The sequence below is a fragment of the Netta rufina genome (assembly GCF_964035555.1).
Source record: "Netta rufina genome assembly, chromosome: Z".
Classification (NCBI taxonomy): Eukaryota; Metazoa; Chordata; class Aves; order Anseriformes; family Anatidae; genus Netta; species Netta rufina.
The window spans coordinates 13066104-13078660 of NC_140126.1; the positions used below are offsets into that span (position 1 = coordinate 13066104).

Consider the following 12557-nt stretch of genomic DNA (forward strand, 5'->3'; position numbering starts at 1 on the left):
GAACACCATGGTCTGTTGTGGCTATGAGCACCAGATTATTCATATTTGAAGATTCACTAAATTTTCAGTAATGTCCATACTGACTTCTACTTTCTCTTTAGCTTAGTGCTCATAGACCCTGAATGCTAGATTAGAACCACAGAATAACGTAGCTTGGAAGGGACTTCTGGGGGTCATCTAAAACAACCTTCCACCCCAAGTTGCACTAAATTAAAAGTTAAATTGATTCACTAAGAACCTCAGGCAGTTGAGGTGTGAAAATCTGAAGCCTTTCTTGGTAATCTGTTGTACTTAGCCACTTTTCCTGTGGATGTGTTTTCTTTATAGCCTTTATGATTTTTAGCTTCCCTTAGAGCGACTTGTGGCCTCTGCGTTTTGGTGTGCACATCAGGAAAGTGTCTGGCTCTAGCTTCATTATAAACCCCTCTGGGTAGTGTAATCCTTGACATGCCTACCTTTATGCCTTTGGAGAAACGTGCTCCTACCTGAGCAGTGTGGATGTTGTATCTTGTCTCTGCATTCACTGGGGAGACAGATGCCTAGAGCTGAATGGGATGTCTCTGAATCAGTTTGTTTTTAGATGAGAGGCATGTGTTTCATGTGACAGGCATGTGTCTATTAAGTCTTGTGGTGGTATTTTATGCAGACATTATTCTTAATAAGATTTCCATGTGAATTAGTCTTATCTGGGGTGGGGGGGAACACAAATTTTAAAGAACTGAAGTGCCTAGTCATTGGTCCACATATATGATAGAGAAACTCTGCCTCTAGGGTGAGGATGTTGCATTATCTAGCCTACATGGTTCACAGGTAAACCCTAATATTTAAGTGATATGACTTGGCTATGATGAGAAAATCTTTTTTCTCTTTCCTAATTTGCAGAATCATGCAGACATTTGTAACACAACAGTGGAAGAACAGCAAAGAGAAATCTAATTGTACGCACAATAAGAAGTTGTCTGACAAAAAGGTGAAATCTCCTCTGCACATCTTTTCTACATTGCGCAGGTAATAGCAAGGAAAATGAGCTGTTACTATCATACCCTGTTCAAAATCCACAGCATACTTCAAAAGGTGAAATGTTGACTTTTCTCCACAGAGGAGTGCTCTGTTTCTATCTTACCTCATGTGTTTCCAGTGATTTCCTTGCATGACTTCAAAAGCAAACTGGGTACTACTGCAGTTTCTAAGACTGTTTGAAGGAAGAGTATTTCAATGCTCTGAAACAGCCATGATTCATCTATAACTGGAAATAATTGATTTTATATTACTTAACTTGGTTGTACTTAGATCTTTAGTAGCTTGGTAGCATTTGACTGCTACTTTGAAGAACAAGAACATATATATGTAATTTTGTGGTTGTCCAGCTGTTCTTTGCACAACTGTATGTATTATTATTAATTTTTAAAAATCTAGAACGGTCTTTAATCAAAGACTGATTTTAAGAGCTGCTGAACACCCACTCCTCTCCACTAGTTGAGTAAATGAGTGTTCACTATTTCTGAAATGTAGGCACAGAATTTCAAAAAACAAAGGCATTAAAAACATATGAAGATAGTTTGTGAATTGTTCATTTGAATTCATTATGTTACCTATACTCTCAAGGACTTGTAAAATGAGGCTATTGTTTTACCCCTTTCACGAATATGGCTATTTACTCTAGCATGTTTGCCTGCTTATGAAGGGTTGACAAATCACCCCTTCTGTGAATTTGTATTAAGTACTTATTTGAACATTGCTTCTTCTTGATGAATTTTACAATTCTAATTTCCATGTATTTAAAAAAATAAATACAGATGGTTAGTACGGAAGTCACCCACATTTGATGAAGGGAGGAATGTTAAAGATGACTGAAGATCTGTCTTCTCAAATGTAGAAGAAGAAGATGGTGTTATAATTAGGGTAGAGGGTAGGCTTGCTCATTGCCTACCATGCCACACCATGTCCCGTGCTTGCTGAAACTTGGGGTTTGGTTTTATTCAGAAAGGGCAGACAAAAGACAGATCAATCCTTCTCCTGTTGATTTGCTGGCTGCTACTACAGTTGCAGAGATCACTTAGTCCAAATGTGGGGACTTCTCTCTCTCCATAGAGCGCCATTCCTACTTTCTTTCTGCCCGAGGGTGGTAATGAGCTAACTGCAACTGTGAGTCAGCCTCCACATGCATTTTCTGCTGTCATCACTTGGTAGCAGGGTGAGGAAAGCTGCCAACCTCTCCCCTTGGGGTTTCACCTCTTTTTTGCTTGACTGGAGTCCAAAAACACTAGAAAGATTGGGGTTCCTTATAAACCATAGAAAAATGATTTGGCATACCTGATGCTGATTCTTGCTTTGCAAAGACAGTTGAATGTGAACGTTATAGAAATGTAGGAGATCAAGTGTGTATTGTTTTGTTTAAAAAAAAAAAAAAGTCTTTTGTTCTCTTACTTTTGTATTCAAAATGTGAGCCCCATGCCTTCTCATTTCCAGTGTTAAAGAGCTAGAATCTGTTTAAAACAGGACAGAAGAGCATCAAATGATCTTCCACAAAGCATCCAGATTACTGTGAGGTTTTTAAAAAAAGTTAATTTCAGCAGAATTAAATTTGTTTTACTGCCTGCAAATTTCATTGCTCATTATATCTTCCATAGCATCTGCACATAGAAATTGTGATTCCGTGCCCAAAAGACAATAATTTGAATGGGATCATGCCATGATGGAATGACACATTTTGATAAGATGAATGCATTATAATCTTGTGTGAAATATACACTTTCCATTTCAAAATTATTTTCCTGAATGAAAAGTTTGTTTAAAGATGTAGGGACCTGTACCAACAGCTGTAAGTATATCGCCCTAACTTCTACGTCAAGAGTTAGTCATCTTGTCAATCAGTGAGAGTTTGTGTATACATGGGACTAAGGTGGTATTGGAAAATTGGTTCTACATACCTTTTATTATTATTATTATTATTATTATTATTATTATTATTATTATTAATTATTATTATTTTGGGCTGTGTTTGCCATTAGTTAAATACATGAAGATGGGCAGCACTTAAAAATTTGGACATATATCTGGACTTCCTTATTTCACACACATTTTTTATTATCCTCCAATTATGTCTTCCCCTTCTTTATTTTTAAGGTCGCCGAGTTATCCTCCACCTGGCTGTGGTAAAAATAAATCAAAACTGAAGTCAGAACAGGATGGCATCTCCAAAACTCACAAGCTGCTGAGGAGGACTTGCTCTAGCACAGTTAAGGCGGAGGATGTGTGTGCCACAAAATCTCACAGAACCTTTGGCCGCTCGTTGTCTAGTGACCCTAAGGCTGAACAGACAATGGCTATTAAATCACACAAACTGTTGAACCGTTCTTGCTCTGCAGCTGTCAAGCAGGAAGAGTGCATCACTTTAAAGTCCCATAAGTTATTAAGTAGGTCATGTTCTGGGGATCCTCGATGTGAGCACAACAGCACCTTGAAGCCCCATAAACTGTTAAGTAGGTCTTACTCTAGTAATCTTAGAATGGAAGAATTGGATGGATTGAAGAATCAGAAGTTACTCAGCAAGACCTACTCCAATGCCCCTAAATCATCCAAAATGGAGCCTTTCAAGGAGTCCAACATAGCAGAGGGCAGGAGGCTCTCTCTTACCTCAGGGCTTATTGGTATCTTAACACCATCTTCATCATCACCTTCACAAGCTGCTGTGCGTAGTGTTTCTTTTTTTTATTCTGCTCATTTACCCCTCATTATTTTTCAAACATGTTGTTATGCTTATTGTGCAAAAGTATTAATATTCAGGGGGTATGTTTGAGGATATTTTGGAAGTTTTTAAAAGTAACTGAAGAATAATGGAGTCAGCTTTTTAAGGTGAATTTAAACTACTCATACATTTATGTCGTAAAACCAGAATCTACCTAGGTGAAGACAGACTTCACAACTCACCTTGAATATAGCTCACTGTACAGTTGCTGGCCACAGGAAAAGTTCAATCACACACTTCCTTCCCTAACTCCTTTCTTGCTGCAGGAAGAGGAGACAGTGTGAGCTTCTCTGCTGCAAAATTGACATGGTCACAGAGGTCTTCACTAATTTCCCTGTTTGCTTCATGGGGGAATCAACCATCCTTTGGCTCATTAAGGTGCCATGTCACCTCTCCTTCTGGTCTTTTCATCTGCAGTTAACAGCATACTGGAAGAAATGCAGTCATGGTTCAGCTCACCTCTTGCACATTTGTGCTTTGTGAAAAATTTAGCCTTCAAATGCATTGGTGGCAGCTGGAGGTCAGGGAAGGAGTTAGGCCCACAATGCTCACCTTTCTTTCCCCAGAGATATGATTGATTGAGAAAACAAAGGGTAGCACATATTGTTATTTTAAGACATTGAGCTCACACTTAATTCTTCTTCTTCTGCCTGTGGAGCCAATCTGATTCTTATTCAAAACAAGGGCTGATTAAAATAAATGTCAGCCTAGAGGGAGTTCTGTACCTTACTGACTCCTATAACAAAAGTACTTTCTAATTTATGCTGTCGTACATTGAAAGAAAAAGGCAGGAGGAACCTGAGTGGGATCTGAGCACAGAGACCTGTTAGCATGGTGCTCACAGAGGTGAGATTTTAAAAGATGTAAAAGATTTTCATCACTTTTGTGAATTACATTAGTCATTCAAGCCTAAGCACACAGTCCATATTTAGATAGACAATATGCAGTTAAAATTTAAACTTACTAAATGCCAGTTCATCAGAGTGGAGTGAAGGTGTGGGTGTTTCCATTTGAGATTAAAGTTTTGGGGATACTAGGATATAAAACCTTATCAGATTTTAGAAAAGCTAAAAATCCATCTCACATTCAGCAAATAAGTAAAAGGATTGATTATTTGTAATGGTTAATGCAAATTAGATATCTTTTTAGATGCAAATATTGTTTAATTAGCATATCTGCATACAAACATTACAAACGTTTTGCCATTTCTATATAATTAGTCTACCAAAACTGAAGTTGCCTCAACTTCTTTCCTTGCAGCAAAATTATGGTGCAAAATGCATTCCGGTACGAGACCGTGGCTTTCTTGTGCAGGTAGGATGCCATATCTTACCCATTTTTGAAACATTCTGGAGCACATGCTGACTGTTAATTATTTTTAAGCAGATGTTGTTATTCTCATTTTCATTGTTCTCAGACTATTGAATTTGCTGAGCAGCGGATACCAGTATTGAATGAATACTGTGTTGTTTGTGATGAGCCCCATGTGTTCCAGAATGGCCCTATGCTGAGGGTAAGTTGTATGCTTGCTGGGATAAACAATGCATTTTCTAATGCCTTAAGTAGTAGTGGACCACACAAAGTTGTTAAACTATTGAATTATTTCAGATTTGTTTCATCCTATTGTTCATTTAAGATGCAAAAACGTAATGCATATTAACTAGATTTTACTCTCAAATTAAAAAAAAACAAACGTAAGTAAGGGAGATGAGAAGTAGCCTTGCATAGTAATCATAGAAATTTAAAAGAGTTATATATTTCACTGACAGCTATTATGCTAGAGTAGCCATTATCAGATAAGCTACGGGAAGTGCACTGGGATGTTTTCACGTTCCTCTAGCACCCTTCTAAAAGGTCAGGGTCATGTCAGTCCTTGAGCTTCTATCTCATCTCTATTCAGATGATACACTAGTGATAATGCTACAAGGCCTTGAAGTGCTTCTGGCCTTTATTTGCTCATGGACCTCTGGAAAGAAACATTCTTTGTATTGTGATAAAAAAGCCATGAGGAGATTTTCTTTGAATTGTCTGATCTAGCAGTGACCGAGGCCAGGAGCACTGTGGTGGTATGCCCACAGTCTGGCCAGTTTTGCAGGTTTTCCTTTCTTTGAGTCCCATATGAATGAGAACCAGGAATTTTACATGCTAAATGATGCACCCTCTCATGCTGTTTGGGAGTGCATGCAGTAAACAAGAATAAGATTCATTCTGAAATTAATCTTTGCCTCAAGCTACTGGATATGTGCAGTATTGTAAAAGAGTATATAGGAGGATAAAATTTCTTAATTTTAGGACTGACCTTGCAGTTCAGAATCCTTCTCATTTCACCTATTATGAGTTCTATGGAACCCTGTGTAATCTAAAAAAACCACTAAAGCTGTGGAAAATTGTATTTAATATCAGTGTATGAATGGTCCGACACCATTCATCACAGTTTTTCAGTGTGGCTAGCAACTACATATGAGTTGAAGCAGGCATCACCTATGATAGTCCTGTGGAATTAAATTCAGAAAGGTTACTGCTTACACAGAAGTCATGTCAGAGTTATTCCCTGTGACTCTCAGTGGCACCATGGTCAGGCATTCTGACTGCAGGCATGGTATCCATATATGCTGCGAATAGGATTTGCAAAAGCATCTATTTATTGGATTTACCGATTTAAGCCATAGGTAAATCTGTGTACTTTTTGAGTAGGCTATTTGCCCCCTCATGCTCATATCTGCCTTTTAAAAATATGGCTTTCTGTCAGATCTGTCAGCAACCAAACCCTGAATAGAAGCCTGTGGAAAAGGCACCAATTCCTTCTCTGTCACCTTTGAATGTATTACTATGTGTGCAGTCTGTGACAGAATGAGATAAGACAAAGTGAGTTATATGTAAAGTTTGGATAATAAAATTATATAAATCACCAGGTTTTATCTGTTGTCCATGGGACGAATCAAACAGCAGGGTTTCTTCCTGCTCACACAACTATTGAACTATTAAAATGAAATAAAATTGAAAGTTACCTGCTCTACAATAAAAAACAAAAAATAAAAATCGTGCTTTCCTACCCTAGAGATCAAAATCCCTCAGAATGACTTTTCTCTCAGACATCTCTCAGCATAAAGAAAGTGCATTTTTGCTATCCTTTTGAGTTTGTCAGTGCTTCTAAACAAAGTTAAAAATATATTTGCCATTGGACACATATTCCTCAGTGCCTTTGCAAGCAGCATAATCTAACAAGCTTTGCAAAAATGCAAAGGTGTCCTTGCATAACCTGGAGAGATGGAGATAGCAGGAAGAAATCTAGCATGCTCTGTGTATGCTTGAATGACTCAATAAGCAATGTAGAGTCTCCATTAATGATTCTGCAGTGCTGTAGGTGAGAAGGGAAGGATCTTAGTTTGAATCTAGCTTGAGTTTGCTAAAGGATCTTAAGGAAATTTATGATTCATTCTTCTGAAAGCTCTGGTAGAGGCAGCTTATAGTAGTCAAATGTAGGCTTTATTGCTGCTACATCTACACGTAAGTGTGCGTATGTTCCTCTGTGTGTTTATATAAATGTATACATATAAAGGGAGCAAAGAGTGACCTGACTGAAACAATACATTTAATACTGCTGCAACAGAAGATCTAAGAAATACAAAAGTACTAAGAAGTACTTTATTAAGTAGAATGGAGAGGACTGTCATTAAAGGTAAAGCTACATGGGATCTAGCCTTTGGTCACTTCATGGATCCCATATTTAATATCCTTAGTGGATAAAGAGGTTGAGAGTCCTTGTGGTTTTCATACCACAGTAACTTCATCAGCTGTCATCATCATCAGCTGCTTTTATTTTTAGATTCTGTGTCTTGATCCCATCTTCTACAGATAGCCATGTCTCAAAGCCATTACATAGTCTCTCTGTATCGAATGAGATGCCACAGATTAAACATTCATGGATGGATTACCATTCTCTTTCAATAGTTCCTCCACACAGATGAAGGTGGGGTCGTGTCTGGGTGTATGTATACTTAGTGATGAGTTTCACTTCTGTGACTTGGATCCTGGGTTATTTAGTGGAGTTTTATACAGTTTCAAAGGAGACATACTAATTGCCCAGAGAGGTTGTGGTGTCTCCTTCTCTGGAGATATTCAGAACCCTCCTGGGTGCCATCCTGCACAATGTGCAGGTGATCCTGCTTGGCAGGGGGATTGGACTAGATCTTCAGAGGTCCCTTCCAACCTTAGCCATTCTGTGATTCTGTGATTCTGTGATTCTGTGATGCCAGTAAAAAGTTTGATTTTGCAGTCCTTTATTATGTCTGCCCGAGACCTTTTCTGAACTGTGGTGTAGTTTAATTAATTTCCTTGAAATACAGAAAAATTTTAAACAATTGCCATCACACAATAATAACATTATTTTAATACTTTAATGATGCTTAAAACTCCTATAGCTTGGTGTAATTTTTTGTGATGATCATTAATGACTTGCACGATTCTGGTGTCAGCCCTGGTACAGCTGAAAATACCAAGCCAAGTTGTGAGGTAAAGCTTTTCCTTTCTGCAGATTTGCACTACAGGCTGTGTTTTTGTCTTGGTTATACACTACCTTTCAATTAGTCTCTCTCAGTGCAAGCTTTCTTCTGAGAACTGTGACTCTTTTTCCTAGAATACATTTTAGGCGTGGTGGTCTGTTTTTAATACCTATTTCAATTTACTTCTGCTTTCTTAAAATCTTGACATCTTATTTCCCATAAGGTAAGAGGAACTTGATGACAAGATGTGTCATTTTTGAACAGCTTAATTTAGGCACTAGATCCACTTGTCAGATGTACCATTGGAAGATGTCTGTCGTACAACAGCTGCACAGCACACTTGCATACATTTAGTTTCATGCTCTTACAATGGACACCTGTCTTACTCTAGAGCCTGCGGTATTAATCTAACCATGCAAATGCTTCCTGCAGGTTCAGGGATCCTGTCATAACACAGAAATCTTTGGAAGTTGTTAGGCTATCTTAGTGACTTACTGAAGATGAACAGAGAGGAAATTCTTATATTTCTCCTGATAATTACTTTGTGGAACAAATTATGGACTTTGGATGACAAACAACCAGTTCTCTTTTGAGCTTCAGAAGTTCCCTGATGTACAGAAGAATACTGTATACAGTCCCTGCATGTACTCCAAAAGTGTTTGCACATATAAAAATATGGTATGTAGACATTGTAACTTTAAAACACAAACATAATGCTGTCATGGGGAACTACAGCTGGATTGCTGTGAAGGTAAAGGATGAAGGTTCTCTGAAATGGAGGAAGGGGTCTTAGAAAAGTACTACTTGTGTACCACTACTGTAGCATTGTGTACCACTCTTTTTTTATAAAGGTCTGTGGTCTATTACTTCATTCCATCCTTTACTTTTTTTTAAAGAGTCAATGAATTTGGCAGTGCTTCCCTGTAGGTATTCATACCTTTTCCATATGAGATGAGGATCAATGCAATTTCTCTTCACAGCATGTTCTTTTAGTATTTATTTCAAGAACATAATCATATAATATCACATGATAATTATTATTTACAGTGCACCCAAAGTTATAAATGCTAAACTGGATACATAGCTTCCATGGAATGCCACTGAAAACTGTAGATTCCCTGAAATCAGTGCATAGTATGATTTGCAGCTTTTTTGTAAAGCATGGGGAAAGTTTAATGATCCTAAGAAGAAGAAGTATTATTTGACCTTTTGCATAGCATAGGCTGTTGCTATTTCATACAGTTATTGCTGATAATGATCTGAATCCTGCATTATTCTACATATACATATATAGTCCTATATACAAAAGGATCAAGAAACAGTCTTGAAATTAATAGTGAGGTTTAAGACTGCATGATCTTTTGAGGTCCCTTCCAACCCCTACAGTTCTGTGATTCTGTGATCCATTACATCCAAATTGTGCCTTTTTGGCCCATAAAGAATCACATTTCCTCCTGAAACGCAACCTGTATTGCACAGCTCAGGAGCTCTGCAGTCAGTCTCTTCTTAAGTGTCTCTTCACTCAGCTTTGAAAAATTGTGGGAAGAACAAGGTCAGATGTAGGTTTTGTGCTAAGGAGTGATGGTGAAAGCAGACCTGGTAAACATAGAATCATTAGGGTTGGAAAAGACCTCCAAGATCATCTGGTCCAATGATCCCCCTACCACCAATGTCACCCACTAAACCGTGTCCCTAAGCATCATGTCCAACCTTTCCTTAAATAGCCCCAGGGACAGTGACTCCACCACCTCCCTGGGCAACCCATTCCAGTGCCTGACTGCTCTTTCTGAGAAGAAATGTCATTTCCAACCTAAACCTCCCCTGGCATAACTTGAGGCCATTCCTTCTAGTCCTATCACTGACCCCCAGCTCCCCACACTTTCCTTTCAGACAGTTGTAGAGAGCAATAAGGTCTCCCCTGAGCCTCCTCTTCCCCAGACTAAACAACCCTAGTTCCCTCAGCTGTTCCTCACAGGACTTGTGCTCCAGGCCTTTCACCAGCTTCGTAGCCCTTCTCTGGACATGCTCCAGGACCTTGACGTCCTTCTTGTACTGAGGAGCCCATAGGTGAACATGGTACTTGAGGTGCAGCCTCACCAGAGCAGAGTACAGTGGGACGATCACCTCCCTGGTCCTTCTGGCTGCACTATTCCCCGTACAAGCCAGAATGCCATTGGCCTTCCTGGCCACCTGGGCACACTGCTGGCTCATGGTCAGGCGAGCATCAACCAACATCTGAAAGCAGGAGAAGTCTGCTCATTTGAATCATTAGACAATGGCCTTATTTTGCTGCCTTTGAATTATTCTGAACACAGTTGTAGGTCAGTAAGATGTAGACTACTACTTGTTTGTAAACTAATGGCCAAATTTTCCTACTGAGACTTGAATTGTTTCAAGAATATTTTGAATTGTTTTTTATGATGTTTTCAAATGGTTGGTTTCTCACATAGTAAAAATAGTAAAATCATCCTGATGTTTGTCAAACTAATATGTTAGACTAAATATTAGAACTAATGTTAGGAAATGTTACCCACAGCTGCAGACCCCATTCCACAGTACTGTGATACTCTACTGTTGGGCAGGCATTCCTAGCGAACACCCCCTGAAGCTGAAGCTTGTTTCATCCACTGCATTTAGAGATTTTTTTCAGAGATTTTTTTAGAGATTTTTAACTATTTAGAGTTTTATGGAAAGCAGTGTCTCAACAAAAGAGAATTTCACCTGAGTCAATCAAATTACTTTTGTTTTATACTAGACTTTAAATTGTTCCAATCACACTAAGATAAATGGATATAGTATCCTCAGTTTTTGTGCAGTATTTTCTGTATCTATTTGTCTGTTATGATTTATATGATGAATAAACACCAAGACAAACATATCTGTTAACATGTTTTTGTATACCTTCTACAGCAAAAGGCCAACAGAGAGATTGCAGTCTTATACTTGCAGTAGTTGGGTATTTGTAAATACTAACTCCTTCTTAACCAGGAACAAAATCTTCATGTGCATCTATGATATTTATTTTTCTTAATAAGATAAGATGAATTCATTTCACTCATTAGAAAGGTCCTTTTTCTCCCTTTTGATTCCTGGTTATTGTCCATTTTTACAGATTTTAGGGATGTGTGGAAAATGAGGACCTGTTGCTGTTAACGTTGTAGGCTTTTTTTCCCCTGTTGTCCATGCACAAAGATGAAGAGATTCTTTAATACCTGCCCTAAAGAATTTTTAGTCTAGATGCAGGATGAAAGGTAGTGTGTCCTCTTGTGGTTTTCTCTGTGTGAATTGCTCTAGAAAGGGGAAGGCTGGCTAAATTAGTACTGGCAATGATAGAAACACCAACAGGGAAGATGCTGCTGAGGAGGGTCCTTGCTCTGCTCCTGTATATGGTGTTTGGGCTTGAAAAAGAAGGCACTTCCTGCGTATAAATATAAAACTCGTATAAATATACAAATGTGAAAGATAGTTTGGCTTCTCTTTACACAAAATCACAGACAAGAAGGGATCTCTGGAGGCCATCTGGTCCTACCTGCCCTGCTCAAGCACCTTGCTGCACCTGGAGCAGGTTGCCCAGGTCCATGTCTAGATGGCTTCTGAATACCTCCGAGGAGGGAGACTGCACAACATCTCTGGGCAACCTGTGCCAAGGATTGATAAAGCTTTAGATAATACTATTTTTAGCTTCAGGTAAAGCTTAGATAGAGCTAGTCCAATATGAAAAGATAAAATGAACTGTCTTCCAAGAGCCCTTCTGAACAATATGATTTGGTTCAGCTAGCCATAAAAATGTGTTTTGCAAAACTGATGTCATAAGATAGTAAAGAAACTTCAACATTATTTGTTTCTATATTAAAAGAACCAAATATATTAAAAATACCATATGAAATTCTTCATGTTACTCTAGAACTAGTAATAATATTATGGGGAAAAAATTACTATTCTAATAATGCAACAGTTTTGCTGATATAATACTGAAGAGACATCTTGTTTTAGGAATTCAGCATGTGAAAACTACTTTTATGACAAACGTTTAAATATAATGACATCATAAGTGATTATCAAAAGTAGTTATTATATTTAAGGATCTGATTAAAATAAGTGTTATAAAAATATATTATCATATGCAGCTTTAAAAAAATATAATTTTAAAACGTGTAGCTAATGTCTATCTTAGTGTGTGTATGCTATATTAAAGTCATTGATAAAAGAATGTCATGGATTGGATTTTAAAGATGTGCCAGACAATTTTACAGGAAAAAAAATCCTTGAACATATTCAGTAAGATGATGAAAAAAAGAAACAAAAAA

The 12557-nt window shown here is 38.0% G+C and overlaps 1 protein-coding gene across 2 annotated transcripts in view; it reads left to right on the top strand.

Annotated features, from left to right (window-relative positions):
- PARP8 (poly(ADP-ribose) polymerase family member 8) overlaps nt 1-12557 on the top strand; it is a 110364-nt gene that overhangs the window by 74750 nt on the left and 23057 nt on the right. For both annotated transcript variants that reach the window (XM_084305188.1, XM_084305189.1), the window contains exons 11-14: nt 883-1008; nt 3127-3691; nt 5009-5062; nt 5166-5261. In XM_084305188.1, coding sequence (XP_084161314.1) covers nt 883-1008; nt 3127-3691; nt 5009-5062; nt 5166-5261 — 841 coding nt within the window. The remainder of the gene's footprint in view (nt 1-882; nt 1009-3126; nt 3692-5008; nt 5063-5165; nt 5262-12557) is intronic.